General features: G+C 40.0%; 2 protein-coding genes and 1 non-coding gene across 3 annotated transcripts; 2 read left to right on the forward strand and 1 right to left on the reverse strand.

Moving 5' to 3' along the window:
- The first annotated feature begins 661 nt into the window (after nt 1–661).
- LOC135586489 (glycine-rich protein A3-like) lies at nt 662–5,800 on the forward strand. Its single transcript, XM_065192089.1, has 3 exons — nt 662–789; nt 4,777–5,058; nt 5,415–5,800. The coding sequence occupies exons 2-3, from the start codon at nt 4,800–4,802 to the stop codon at nt 5,642–5,644; spliced, it is 489 nt and encodes a 162-aa protein (XP_065048161.1). The 5' UTR covers nt 662–789; nt 4,777–4,799; the 3' UTR covers nt 5,645–5,800.
- A 280-nt stretch (nt 5,801–6,080) lies between these two features.
- Nucleotides 6,081–13,039, reverse strand: LOC135678863 (kinesin-like protein KIN-5A). Its single transcript, XM_065192088.1, has 23 exons — nt 12,769–13,039; nt 12,278–12,458; nt 12,066–12,195; nt 11,823–11,978; nt 11,261–11,734; nt 10,913–11,010; nt 10,677–10,833; nt 10,522–10,591; nt 10,111–10,187; nt 9,921–9,974; nt 9,756–9,836; nt 9,542–9,653; nt 9,171–9,257; nt 8,894–9,069; nt 8,640–8,801; nt 8,415–8,522; nt 8,165–8,323; nt 7,994–8,077; nt 7,127–7,332; nt 6,932–7,033; nt 6,702–6,811; nt 6,461–6,615; nt 6,081–6,372 (listed from the first exon to the last, which is right to left on the reverse strand). Exons 2-23 carry the CDS (start codon nt 12,442–12,444, stop codon nt 6,160–6,162), a joined length of 3,138 nt encoding a protein of 1,045 aa, XP_065048160.1. The 5' UTR covers nt 12,445–12,458; nt 12,769–13,039; the 3' UTR covers nt 6,081–6,159.
- Nucleotides 13,040–15,144: 2,105 nt separating this feature from the next.
- TRNAE-CUC (transfer RNA glutamic acid (anticodon CUC)) lies at nt 15,145–15,217 on the forward strand. The gene has a single exon. It is a non-coding gene; the product is annotated as a tRNA-Glu (tRNA).
- Nucleotides 15,218–15,376: the final 159 nt, after the last annotated feature.

A 15,376-nucleotide genomic window follows, 5' to 3' on the forward strand; every position in this document is an offset into this window, starting at 1 on the left:
CACACAAAGATACCAAAAGATAAAAGCGTGTGGATCGCAAAGGAAGAAAAGAAAGAAGTTTCTGTCGAGCTAAAATATATGATTCATAATAAAAATTAAAATAAAATTTGTTGTAAAATGTGACACTAGAAATAAAAATCTTCTCTCTAAATGTTTATTCTTATTCCTAATTTATTTTCTATTGTATATGTAAATGGCATTCTACGAAAACCCACACAAAAAAAGAACATTAAAGTTAGGACTATTATTATTATTATTATTCTATTTCTCGGTATTCCTTTTTTCATAATATATTTTTTCGATTAAACTCTTTCCCTTTAATAATACGATAAAAATATAATTAATTTTTCGTGGGGTCAAAAGCGCACAGCGATCTTCGCGCCCATTTGTTCTAAGATTATTATTATTATTATTATTATGAGATATAAATGCAATTCTTAGCGAATCGGAAGAGGCACTCAACCGTCCCGAAGTCAACAATTCTGGAGGTACCAGCTAGAATCACGCGTCGCTTGACAGCGTCCGCAGCACGTTTACACGGGGACACAGATAACTGGGACCCACCGTTAACTCGATGGCCGGTACGTTTGGGGTCTCGTCTCGAGGTATCTAAAGAAAAACTAAAAAGGCGGTTCGAAGAGTTATAAATGAGGGCGGAGAGAGTCACCATTCTCGTCTCAAGCTCTCGATCTCTTCGCCCTCAACTCTCGGTGAGACGCTTCCTCCTCCTCTTCCGTTTTCTTTGGATTGCGCTCGTGATCTATCGGAAGTATTCTCTATCATCGGATTGTACGTCGTGGTCTTCGATCTGCATGCGGCCATGTTTTTTCTTGATTTCTTTTGGGGTTGTGTGACTGGTTTTCATGCACGAAATGAGGAGTTTGGGGATCTTGGTGTGAGATATGTTGGCAATCCCTGGTTCTGTTCTTCGTCTATCAATTTCTTGAACCTTGTGATGGGTGAGACAGGTTTGTTTATGGTTAAGGTGGCGATGAGCGCGTTTCATTTCCTTTCTTCCTCCCTTTGTCTGTGTCTGTATCGGTGCTGAGATGCTAACCCTTTTTTCCTCCTTTCTCTCGGTGGAGAAGGTGAGGAAACGGGGAATTGGCAAAATTCTTGGATGAAAGACTTTAGCAATTCGGATCGATGACTGCGAGTAGAATTAAGATTGTGGAATTTGGTTGATGGGGATCTGAGATGAAAGAGGGAATGGACACAATCCTTGTATGAAAGACTTTGTGATTCAGCTCGATGATTATGAATTTCGTTAGGTTGTAGAATATTGTTGGAACTTAGATGTGTATTCCGTGAGGATATGCTCAGTCACATGAGATCTATGAGAGAATTCTCAATTGTACACACCTTAAAATATTATTTTCTTCAATACATGTATCAGAAGCGAGGACGGGACCAGCTCCTTTGATTTCAATGTTAATATATATATGATGTTAGGAGAAGTATGAAGTTCTCTTTCTTTCCTTACTTGTTTCCTTCTTTTTCCTCAATCTTTTTTGGGGTTTTGTGATTGGTTTTCATGCAAGAAATGAGAGAGTTTTGGGATCTTGGAGTGAAACATGTTGATAAATTTAGCAAATAATTGTAGAGGGTGAATCCCCAGGTTTTCTTCTTGGTCTATCAATTTGTTGAATCATCATATTAGGGATTTGTGATGGTTGGGATTGGTTGGTTTGTGTTCAAAGTGGTGTAGGCACGTGTAATTTCTTTTCTTCCTCCCTCTATAACCCTTTTTTTCCTCCTTCAAAAGCGATTTTGAGAGGCTAGTTGACATGAAAGAGGGAATGGGCACAATCCTTGGATGAAAAACTTACTAAGTGATTCAGCTCGATGACTATGAATATGATTAAGATTATAGAATATAATTTTCGGGGATCTGAATGTGTATTCCATAAAGATATACTTTCTGTTGCATGAGATTGCTTAGGGAATTCTCATTTGTTCATAAGTTAAAGAGTTTTTTTCTTCAATATCTGCATTCAAAACAGGGATAGAGTAATTCTTTTTGGCAATGCTTACTTTCTGTGATTTCAATGTTAGCATATGACGTTTAGGAGAACTGCAAAGGTTTCTTTCTTTCCTAGTTACCTTTTCAAAGTTCCTAGTCTATACATCAAGGTTAGGTATAAGCAAATAATGGTTGAAACAGGACTAAGGTGGCGGGTAATTGTCTGGATAAGACGAGTAAGCCTTAGTTTTGTTGCATGTTTTGCGGATCAACAGAATGGCAGTATGGCCCTTGGATAATGGATTAGATGACAAGTGGTGGTTATCATTTTTGGAGGCGTAGTCATAGATTAATGATGCTGTAGGAGTGCTTATGATCCCATATGGCTGTTGTTTTGTACTCACTACCTTTTGCTTAAATAGATGGGTCTAGTGCTGAATTTCTCCCAGAAAGGGGATCTGGAATCGTGTTTGATTATTTTTTATAGTAATCAGAAAGACAAAATTCCTGTTTAACTAGGAAAACCTTTTGGAGTGAGAGGAAACCATGTTTTAGAACCATAAATCCATCACCCAATATAACCACATAGCAGCCAAGGAATCTAAGACTAGTGGTAGCCCTCAGTCAAATAAATGTCAGTCTAGAATATTTCCAGAAGGGAAAGTATCACTGAAACAATAAAGCCTATTTAGGTGATTGACTTCCTTAGTTAGGCAAAAATAAGTTTGAAATAAGAATTCATCTGATAAATCTCTGGTTTCAGTATTAAAATTACTCTAATAATTCATGTTAATATGTCAGCACTTTTTCTCTTTCTTTTAGTTTGATATTTTCATATGATGATACTTGGTAATGAATTAAGCAGAGAAGCATGAACATTTTTATAAATCAACAACAAATAATGAGCAGTCAAACTGAAACCGTGTAGCTAGAGATTAGTCTCCAGTGACTAAGTTGTAGATATTATGAGTGCTCAGTAGCTAAGCTATTCTCATCCTCATGTTCTGTCCAGAAGGCATGGATATTGTACTTGTTCGACGTGATTTGTGTAGATAGTTCAATAAATTTCTGGTTATATTTATTTACATATTTTTACATCAGTTATGGAGAAGTTGAATGACTAAGATAGGGATTAAATAAAAGAAAATCAAGCATGATCTCTATGCTCTGCAATTGGGCTTCAGCTGAGGTAGTTAAACTTATAAAAACAACAAGAAGAACATTTGATCTTGTTATGTGGTAAATCCTGGATGTTGTACATGCACTCTTGCTGATAGTAGTACTATACTGTTTCACATGACTTGTCCCTTATCATGTTGCAAAGAGTTATAAAAATTGGTTCGAGTATTTTTCTTTTTTTTTTGTCTGACCGATATATGTTTTATGTCTCTTGTTTTCCTCTAAATGCTCTTGGCGATGACAGAAAATTTAAAGCTGTATAGATGTTAAATAAAGGACTAGGAAGAGATAATAAGATAAAAATATGAATTAATTGTTTAAGATGGCTTGACTTGGCTTTCATTGTAAATTCCAATGCATGCAATCTTAAATTAGAGAGCGTCTGCTTCAAGACCAGAATGGAGAGGGACCATTTTTAAGGCAGGGATTTGACTTTAAGGCTAGAGATCTCATCCTTATAGAACATTCTTCAGCTCTGTTAAGGTACAAGGCTGTGGAATTGTTTCTGGTTTGGAGTTTTTGTAAAAAACTTGACATTGATCTAAATTTTACATGTGTTGGAGTGTCATTGAGGATTATACCTGATTGTGATCCTGGTGGAGCTCTGTGTGGTCAACTTAGGTTTGATCTAAGCTGGCTATCATCGTTGGTAGTGTAGCTATGATTCTACTTGTAATCTATATTTCACCCAAATTGTTCACTTGAGAATTAGTGGTGGTTCTTGAGTTGTGCCTAAGCTTGTTAAATTCAGATTCCTTAAAAAATCTTCTGATTGTTTTGGAAGATGCTTGTAAATGGTGTTTCTCACAGCTCTATTGGTTGAATTGAGCCAGTTTTGGCAATGACAACGGTCATGTCAACTATTAGAGTGGAACATCTGTTGGCTCAGGTACTCAATCACATAGATACACCATTTTCATCTTTTTCCCATAAGGGAACCAGGCTTGTTTGGGGACACGGAAATGTTGTTGGGATTTCTTTATTTAATTGGTGGAGAAAATAGTTGAAATAAAAAAGATGCGTGAATGGGATGATGAATGTTCCAGCTTAGAGAAAATTTAAAGAAATGACCTATATGAAATTATACCAAGTAAGTAATTATTACTAATAATAAGAAACCATGTGAAATTCAAACATTATTCTAATAAACTGTACTTTATTACCACCTTGTGTTATGACATCCCCATTGAAGTGAAATTTTTGGGATATGGCTATGGCAATATTTTTTCTGTTGCACTTGTGTCATGGCAGAGTAGGGTGAGACATAGGGCATAGGAAAATATTTATTGATGGCAAAATCTCATTGTTAATTACATGCTGGATGGTGAATAGAATTTCAAAATTAAAGGGGTGGCCAGATCATTAATTACGCTCTCACCATTGAGGGGTCTGAAAGAGGGGACAGTGCACCAGTAGAAGACCAAAGTGCTAGGTGGAGATGCGACATGTTACTTGATATCAATTTGGTATCTTGTTCAATTTACTGCAGGAACTGTGCATGTCATTGCACCCGATGAAGGACAGATAATGTTCTAGGAAAATGAATCCTTCACAATTGTAGGTGGATTTTTATTTAGTATATATCATTGCATCAAACTGTCCAACCCTTTTTTTTTTTTTTTACTTTTCCACAGCATCAGCCATTTCAAAAAAGAAAATGGGAGGTGGAAAGGACAAGCATGATAAAGACGGCAGCGACAAAGGATTACATGGACATGGACATGGACATTCTGGATATTATCCTCCAGCAGGGTACCCTCCCGCACCTGGGGCATATCCACCACAAGCTTATCCCCCAGCACCTGGGGCATATCCACAACAAGGGTACCCTCCACAGGGATACCCTCCACAGGGATACCCTCCTGCTGCATACCCACCAGCAGGATATCCTGGTTCATCTGCTCCCCCACATCAAGGTATGGATCATCACCAAAAATGTTAAGCTATGCTCCGTTCAGTATTCATCGTTAATTGATATAAGCTCAAAGGTACCCATGATAATCATTTTACTTGCTGATCCTTGTAAGGTATGGATCATCACCAAAAATTTTAACATAACTAAATTTCAATTGGTATATTTCCTGTTGGTTTCTTTTCATGTTTTGGAATTTGATACTATAAAGCAAATTCTCCTCGTGAACAAGTGAATGTCACTGATGAATTTTAGATTACACGCCAAGTAGTACGGCCTTTGTTGTATCCAGCGTAGTTTGTCGAGAACAGTATGAGTAATGATGTTCTGTTTATTCTCTTGTCCATCAACTACTGACAGGGCATGGATCTCATATGGGGGCAATGTTAGCTGGTGGCGCTGCAGCCGCTGCAGCTGCTTACGGGGTGCACCATATGGCCCATGGTTCCCATCAGGCTGGCCATGGGGCCTATGCTGGGCATATGCCTGGCCACCATGGCAAGTTCAAGCACCATGGCAAGTTCAAACATGGCAAGTTCGGGAAGCACAAGCATGGCAAGCATGGGGGAAAGTTCAAGAAGTGGAAGTGATTGTGTGTGTTCTCTCAGCTGAGCCCGACTCCGGTAAGAAAGCTCTCTTATCTAGTTTCGTTCGCTCTGCAGTGTGACTATTTCCGATGACGACTTGAACATCTTTCATTTGGCTTCTGGTTGAATAATAGAGCTTCTAAGATTATATTTGGCATATTTCACCTTATGTACGCTATAAGTTCTTTTTGTGATGTCCCAAATGTGGATGTATCTTACATTATTTAAACTGTATACGTTACAGTTTAAATAGGTTTTTCCCCCACGTTTTTTACATAATAATAGCCAGGCTGCTTCAGAAGAAACGCTGATAACACTCGTGTTTGTTTGAATTACAAATTCGAAAATCAATTGAAGAAGAAAAAGTGGTGATGATCGCTGTTGTAATTTAGACCCTGTACACACAACTCGGTCTTCGAGTGAAGTTTGACAAATTAGGTAAAGAATGAACTGTCAATTCGAGCCATTATATTATTATGTACATTCGACTAACCCCTGCCGTATCCGATCGAATCTAATTAATTCGCCGTTAATGAAAATCTTGCATCTCGCAAGGCCTGTGACTCTGAAAGGTGTTTCAGATCCCCATTTACCTCCTTGGAAGCAGACACTGCTTCCCAGAATGATTTCAGCAGTTGTTCGAATGATGGCGTCCTCAGCTCCTCGATGGATTTGATGCTTGGAAGATTGATAGACCGCTTCTTTGGAGTGGAACAAGATGGTGTGTCAACCTGGTCAGTTAACCAGCCAACAGACAGTGAGTCAGAAGAAGAACATCATATAACGGGATGTTTTGCAGCCGATGTCGATGCAACCTACCGTGTATTCCTCTTCGAAGCACTTTCCCGAGTGTTCTGAGATTTCCACCATCTTGTGGTGGTGTCCACTCCTCAGCTCTCTTAGCTCTCCACAGCACGGGATGAGGAGCATGCGATTAATGTTTGCACATGCATCATGGTCGAGTTTTAAGGAACCTGGAAAATAATATGCATTATCTTTACCTTTTTCGATTTGGAGTTGTAAAATATTAACCAAAACAATATGGAATAACAAATAATACATTCGATCGATGAATGGAGATCTTTCTTTGCACTGTCTATGTCTTCCAGAGTCGTAGAGGAAGTAGAAGACAAGTTGTCACGGAGTAGTTGGTTGGCTTCCATTCCTCTCCTGCAACAATCCATAATGTACAAACAAAATACCATAACATTTGCAGCCATAGTTTTCCTAAACGTCATTGCTGAGATCAAAATTCACTGTTAAGTTCAAAGAATGTTTCACGTAAATTACCTGACTATTGAATCCACTGATGCCACATTCCCTTTATCAAGATCTATCAAGCAACTTTGAGCCACTCTCCATTGTTGCAAGCCCTCTTTTGCCATTTCCATGCTATAATCATCATAGATAAATATCATTTAAAAAAAAAATGATTTGGCAGTTCATTGCTGTAACAACACTGCCATGATGATTTTCTATTCTTACCAACTTTTAAGACCTTCATCTAGGCTAAGCTTGCCTCTTTCGATGGTCGCAATATCCTCAAGATAGTGACATTCAGTTTTTTCCACGTAATTTTTCCATTGTTCTTTCACAGAAGAGGTAAAATTGTGACGCCTTGACATTTCCTTTTCAAGATTATTTGTCCTCTCAGCAGCAGTTCCTCGAAGACTACTGACTGCCGCTTGCACCTGAACAAGAAGCTCGGATGTGGACTCATTTTAACAGAAAGTTAATGAATAATGCTAGATTGAGTAGCAAAGTACACTATGAAGCTTCTAAAGAAGTACAAAGTTTGCAAGTCGAATGTTCAGAGACCAACAAACCTACACTAACATCCTCTGAGCAACTTTCATCCTCTGATGAAGCAAACTCACAACAGAATAAATGTGAAATTGACTGGCATTTTTTAGCGAGTTTATCATAGTTTAAAGAAAGACCCTGAAATGATTAACATTGGCATATACCTAATCATGCTTTTCAATCTTTGAGTTGGAGATCTAATCCACTCAAGACATCCTATTATCAATCATCTACCAAGAACAAGTAGTTGAGTATTAATTTCCCTCAAAAGCCAACTGTGGCCTGCTTAAACCTGGAATCTTTCCATGGCTTAACTGAACCTAAAGCAAAGATATCATACATAACTAGAATTACCTGATAACGAAGCTAATGTGGTAATAGAAAGTCGATGGTGTCTATGGGTTACAGTTCACACTGTTGCCATCGGCCACAAGTAACATTGATGGGATCAAAAACGTCCACAAACTTTTCCTAACATGTATAAGATTTGCAAAGCAAAATAGATAGCAGAAAGCATCAACATTCTTGATGAAATAAAGTGTTCCATACCAGCTTTTTCTTCCGGGCGCTCGAGCTCGCAAGCATCTCCGCTACTTTTTCAAGCAGTTGTTTTTCTTCATTAGCAGCACACTCCTGCAGGAATAATAAAAAATATGAATAACAAGAGAATTATGGTTCCTCTGGACAGACCAATAGTGAAAAATATGGAATGAAAAATGCCTCAAATTTCTTCTCAAGCTCATGGAGTCGTTTGTCTTGTACAGTTTGTGATTCTTCCAGAATCTTGGTTAGCGTTGATGCATGAACATCGAGAGTATGGAAAAAGTTTGAAGTTATTTTTGAAATAGACCTTGTTGCTTGGACAGTCCTGAGATGTCCCTTTTTTTTCCAATGAAGAAAAATTCAGTCGTGTCAAATTCCAAGAATGATGCGCATTCTTGCAGCCTTCTTAAAGGGCATAGCAACTTACCTCACGCTGCTGTTGTGCAAATGCTAATAACTTATCCTCTTGTTTAGAAAGACTAACTTGAAGTTCATTAAGCAACTGATCAGCCTCCAAGGCTATTCCTTTAAACCACTGAATAGATAGAAAAGAATAACTGAAAAAGTGGAATATACTTGAACAAACAAGTTCACATATAAAATATAAAATTTTAAAAATTTTAAAAGAAGTTCACATTGAGTAAGTTCTTACATCCTTAAGCATAGAAGAATGCAATAGCACTAGTGAATTTAATCTCTCAAATGTAGACTGAGAATTTTTGTCAAGTTCGCCAACTAAATCATCCAAAGCTCTGATTCCAGAACCATACATGGCCTTAAGTCTTTCAACATGCCCTCTGATTTCTTTGGTGGCCTGAATCCCAGAAAAATTCAGTTAAAAGAACGAGCTTAACTTTCTCACATAAAGTAGCACCAGATTAGATAAAACAGAAAGAATGAATACACCTCAGTCTTTGTCGAGACAAATAAATGCATGTCTTCTTCCACTTCTTTCAGTTGGGTCTCTTGTTGCATCACAGAAGCTGAGACAGTCTTATGCAAAATTTCCAGCTGCTGAGTCAATTGAGATCGGAATTTCTGGACAAGCATCCTATTTCCATCTTCTATCTTATCTTTACGTTCTGCAACCCAATTGCAAAGATGATGATATAAATCAACAGAATTATCTTTTGCAGTCCAAGAAGAGGCGACTTCTAAAAAGAAACAAAGCAGCAGTACAAACCTATTTTAGAAAACAAGCCAGATAAATCTGCAGTTGCATTTTCTAGCTCTGACCGAAGCTTGTATGCATGCTCAACAAGTACCTTTTCTGTTGGAATGTATACATTCAAAGTTATTTGCTTCTGCCCTAAATGTTCTCAGACCAGAAAAATATGTAATAGGTGGATAATCCACAAATTGTGAATAATGTCAAATCAATTGTTGACGGTAATGACAAATAAATGAAACCAAGTTATACAAATAGCACGTTGAGTTCTCCTTAGATTTATGAGCAAGCAAAGACATTGATCTTTACGGACAAAAAGAGAGAATCCTAGAATGAATGGCAGCCTACCATTCAGGAGGAAATATAACTAACTACATTTTTCTCACCTGATTTGAGGAGATTAAATATCAAAAAATCCTTTTCTTTTATCTTTATATTTGCCTGTTTATATCTTTCTTCTAGGTCCAGCAATGCATGCTCAGTGTCCCCCAGTTTTTCCTGCAACGAGTTCACAAAACAAATAGAAAATTAAAAGAAGACAAGATCAGCATCTTGAAAGAAATTTAAGTCATCTAATGCATAAATCAGAAATTTCCTTACTGCAGTTTTCTTGAGTTTCTCACTTAGCTCTGCACTTAGCAGTTGTTGAGAATTACAAAGCTCTTGAAGCCCAATTAGTTGCTGCTTAAAGCATATTACACCAGATTAGATCTCTATAGAGAAACTACTTGACAAGGTAACACATTACAAGATACAATAAGAAACCTTATCCTTTGAATCCAAATCAAGTTCCAAATGCTCTATTTTCTCAGTCATGGCCTGAAAGATGAACAATTGAATATTTTTTTTAGAGCACAAAAATCGATCAAAGACTCTGCAATCTTGTAAAGGCATGATAATAATGAATTTTCTCAGAAAAAGAGTATAGATGATCAGATAACATTTGCAATCCAACCTTCTTCTCAGCCTCTTCAATCAAGAAGCGATCCCGTGGAATATAAATGCCATGCTTCTCTCTTGCAGCAAAAACCTCTGAAGGACGATAGAAAGGACAGAAACTTAACCGAAAAATAGTCAAAGCAATATCTATTTGTTGGTACTCCATACACTGAAAAGTGTTCTTAGGTGAAAAATACCATGATGTTGACACTTGCTCATACTCGAGAGATTCAGTTAAATCATCCCCAAATATGAAGCAGCATAAAATTTATAATACTTCTTCATTTTTTTCAATTGAATTGGACATATACAATAATTGTAGATGTGGGGCCCGCATTCTATGAACAACTAAGACTCTTTTAATATAAAATGAAAATAAAAGACACCTGAAACTGGAAAAAAAAATCAATTAAGAAAAAAGAAAAACCTTGCTTAAGACGATCGATTTCTGCACATAAATCCTTGATCATGGCAGATTTCAACATCTTTTGATTAACCTGTACGGCAGCAAAATGGCATGTATTCACTTAGTCCCTATGAATCTCATAAGATAATCAACAAGAAACTAAAGATTACGGTAACCTCAGGCTTATTCTTTATATTTTTTGCGCGGTGTGCATAATCCAAGGTGCTCAGGGTCTCTTCCAAACAGTAGATGGAAGGTGATATGGTGGCAATAATGCAGGTTTTTGTCTTGCCTCCCAGAGAATCTCTTAGTAATCTTGTCAGTTTGCTGTCTCTGAAAACAAACAATACAGTGATTCACTAGTATGTGACGGATAAGGTAAATCAAATCAGGTGAAATTAATCTGGACCACCTGTATGGAATATGGCCAGAGTGCTCGACGAGAGCATTAATTACACGGCCAAGAGTTAGCAAACTTTTGTTGATCTCTCCTGCCTCCCTTGCTCTACCCTGCAGCAGCACGTGTTTTGACAGTCATACCCAGAAGCAGCAAGCATTTCCACAGTCATCGAATCATGCACATGGAAAGATTTTCAGAAAAGGAAACTTCTGAAGGGAAAAAAAAGGAATTGCTGCAGTTCATCCTAAGATAGTAGCCTCATATAGTGACACAAATGTTTCTTTCTTTTACTTTGGGAGGGGGGAGGACGCTGAGAAGCAGAGGGTTGTAAGTGCCTGAAATGTGAAATACTTTACTCACATCTCTTGCACCAGATCGGGAAATGTTCTCAGAACCAGCAAGATCCACGAGATTAAGCTTCCCACATTTGATCATCTCTTCCCCCTCAGGGGTGCATTCCTTGATGTGAATTGTGATAGAGAATATTGAGTGAGATCGACTGCTTTGCTTGTTGAGTAGAGTCTCTGCAGTGCGCCTCTTTGTTGACCCTTTATCCAAAATTTTGTAGATTTCACTGGCGGTGTAAACGACCTCTTCTTCTAGCCCTCTCACGAAAACACCTCCTTTCCCATCTTCCATTAGAGCTATTGGCTTCTTGGACTTGTCGTCAGACAATTTTGATTCATCTTGGGCCAAAAGATCTGTTATCTCCTCATTGTACAGTTCAAGAAATGTGACTTTCATGCTGTATTCAGCACACTGTGCCTCCAGTGTGTCAAAGATTTGCCTCACTGCTCTGGGGATGACTCCGGCATCACTTGCGAAGTCTCCATTCTACGACAGTGCCAAAAGCTGACTAAGAAACCAGAGTTGAAGGAAGGTGGACCTCCCGGTCTAATCAACATTGGAGAAGAGAAATCACCTTGGCCTTTCGTCCTCCTTCCATGGTGTAAGTTTTACCCGTGCCGGTTTGCCCATAGGCAAAAATCGTACAATTGTAGCCCTCAAGGACCTCATGCACGATTGGAGAAATAGCTTGATCAAACAGATCCTTTTGCTTGGATGTCGGGCCGAACACCTACACTTAATCATCAAGCCGACAGACACTTTACCACTCACAGGTGACAGAAGGAAAGGAGTGTCGCTGAAATAACTCGGAGAGGACCTTATCAAACATGAAGGTTCTGTCGATTTGCTTGTTAGCAATGTTCTGAACGGCTGAAACTTCTCTCCGGTGCTCATTGCAGGATATCACAACCGGCGTGTTCATCCTCATCTCCTCCTCGCTCAAGGGTCTGCACAACGACCAAAATCAACCAAGCAGAAGATCCAGAGGACCAAATTTCGCGATTCAATAGAAATCAAATCTTTGTCTACCTGCATCTGAGTAGGACTTGAACATTGACCCCCTTCTCCCTGTCAAACTTGCTGCTGAGGTTCCCGTTCCCCTCGAGTGACCGGAGATCTCTCCCCGTCTTCTCCGTCGACCTGGGGGTCTGGGATGGCGACACCGGAATCATCCCTTTCCTCTGTGAGCTATCCATTCGCCCACAACCCGCTACATCCAAAGCAGAAAATTCTTGATACTAAGCATTAATTCCCGAAACAAGAAAACCGCAGTTCTTGATCCTTATTCTCTACATTGTTTCGATCAACCAAAAAAAGAACATGCTCTTTTCCTTTTTATGGAAAGATCCCCGAATCGATCATCCGAAATCCATCAAGAAGCTCTAAGAAAACGCTTTTGAGGTTTCATTTTTTTAGAACAAGAAAACCCATTTTCACTTCGAGAAGCCAAAAATTCGAGCAAGAAACCCAAGAATCATCACAGAATGCAAGCACGAGGAGGAGGGAAGAGTAAAGAACACCTCGAGGCCGGGATGAGCGTTCAAGGGGCGGCAAGAAATGTCGAAGGAACAGCAAGCGGCGACGAGGACAAGGAAGGAGAGACCGAGAGGTTAGAGCCTCCCCGTCGTTTCTTTGTCCTCGTCTCTTCTTCGATCAGGTACGGATTATTGTAGGTTGTGTACCGTAACGCTATCGATCTAATTGAGGATAGTAATTAGCGAGAGAGAGAGATAAGGGAAGGGGAGAAGAGAAGCGAGGAAGGCGAGAGCAGTGGAGGGGAGAGGAAGAAGAAGCGTGCCGTCAGTACTTGTACTGTTCCATAGATCTGTCGGAGGAAACCGTTCTTTGACGGCGTCAAGAACTGTTGTCCGACCTTGTGGTTCGACCATATACGACTGCACATGGTGCATAGAAAGATAACGGTGTTGTAACACTGTTATCCATAGTGCTATCAAAACTAAGCCGGTTCAGCTAACGCTCCAGTTAGTTAATCCAACAAACCTATTCAACCACATATTTAATATATAAATATATATATATATATATATTTTTTAATTGTTGGAAATTAAAGGATTAAAAGCTCTCTAGGCAAATGGGTATTGCGAAACCGGTTTGATTCACACAAAACCGATTAATTGAATATGGTTCGAGGGGACGTGGACCGATCGGTCCGGTCTAATGCAGATGCTTATTGGGTCGGATCCATTTAGAACCGGGTCAAAAGGACTTGAGGATCCGTTTCACGCGCCAAAACATAGACGAGCGGCGCGTCCCCTCGCCTTATTATTGCATCTCGTGATGCATGTGGAGTGTTCGACGAAAAGCATCTCTTGATCGGGGAGGAGATGGCGATGCACACGTCCCGTCATCACGAGCTAATTGTCGTGCAAATTGCGCATTGCAAGACACGCTTTTGTTTAGTCCGCGGCTCACTGTGCTGTGATTCCAAAAGGTGGGGTAAATGATCTTCTGAAATCGTATATACACGAACTCGATTCTCAAGCTTTCGATCGTGTCTCATCACTCCATGAATGCGGCGATAAGATCTGCAGTCGCAGGAAGAAAAGCATCCGAGGACCGGTTAATTGCATGGAGCTTCTCGGTTCAGGGGAGCAGAGTCCTCTGTGAGGTCAACCGATCACCTGAGCAGAGTCCTCTGCTGGTGTGCCACGGTGAGTCATCATGGCAAAACTGATACTGCTGACAGTGAGCAGATCGGTGGTATAACTTCACTGAGCCAAGCAGTTCATCGCCTGAAGCCTGTTACGGACGGGGACTTCAATTCGGTAGCAGCTTTGCAGTGAGGCAATGAAGGAAGACCATGAACCGCACCAAATTGGTCATGACAGAACATTCTACCCAATCCTTGACGTCGGCTGCTTCTCTTTTCAGGGAAGAGAGGGAGGTGATGTCACGTGAAGGAGGAGGGGGGCCACTGGGACCTTGTCACGTGCGCTCGGGCAACAGCCGCAAGTGTCACTCGAAGCTTTTTGGCTTTTCTTCTTCATTTAGGTGGGGGGAAATAAATGAATGCCCGATGAGAAATCAGTATCGAAGTCGACAGAGTTCGTCACAGCGCGATCAGTTCAGCTATCATGTCATCATCAAATTAAACCAAAGATTTGTTGATGTGTCTATTCCCCTTGTTTAATCATATTTCTACCATAATCTTCTGCATTGGATTGCTTGGATATTATTATTGCTTTTATAGATATTGTTGTATGCGGAGTCGTGCACAACCAACATAAGAACACCAAAACGGCAATCATACATCCTCTGCCACACACTTCCGTATCAATCATGCGATGCTATATGAATGCAGTACTGCAGGCATGTGCATGCATGTGATCCCTGTGGTCCATCCATGCGACGCATCGATCCTGGTTTAATGGCTGAGATTTAAAGCCGAGGATATCATCGAGACGGTGGGATTGCAATTCGTGCATGATCTCCGTATAATCATGTGAGAAATCAGATAGTAATTAAGTATGAATTGGATCACTAATTTATGATGCTCGATGGACTGGTGGTCAACATCAAAAATATACTCTCGATCACTAGTAAGGTAGGAGTGGACAGGTGAGGAGATCGATATCAGGAGCCGTTGGCTTTCTTGATCAAAACGAGCACCAGCCACGGGGATGAGAAGAGCGGTCTCACTTATTGGTGGACGGTTGGGGTCCAATGGGAAGCAAAGGTTTCCTGAATGGTGAGCTGGCGAAGATAGATGGATGAGCCTGACACTGTTGAAGTAGGGTGGGATGGCGTGGAACGGAAGGGAATCCGGCATCGCTTCGCGGTGCATGTCGAGAAATAATTGACATGAGTCGTTGTTGGAAACTTCACGAATTCGGAAGTATTCGAGATTAGAATAAAATGAAAGACCACACAGCAAATCCGTTGTAGTCTAGTTGGTTAGGATACTCGGCTCTCACCCGAGAGACCCGGGTTCGAGTCCCGGCAACGGAATTCTATTTTCTTTTAATTAGTAATGGGTCCCATGAGCAAGCAAAACACCTGTTTCTGTGGGCCCCGGAGGCAGTCCTAATACTTGGCTTACACGCTTCGAACTGCCTACGCAACATCGAAGAAGACTGTGGAAGAGTCACTGTTACACCAATTCTCATG

This window comes from Musa acuminata, chromosome BXJ1-7, assembly GCF_036884655.1.
Source record: "Musa acuminata AAA Group cultivar baxijiao chromosome BXJ1-7, Cavendish_Baxijiao_AAA, whole genome shotgun sequence".
Taxonomy (NCBI): Eukaryota; Viridiplantae; Streptophyta; class Magnoliopsida; order Zingiberales; family Musaceae; genus Musa; species Musa acuminata.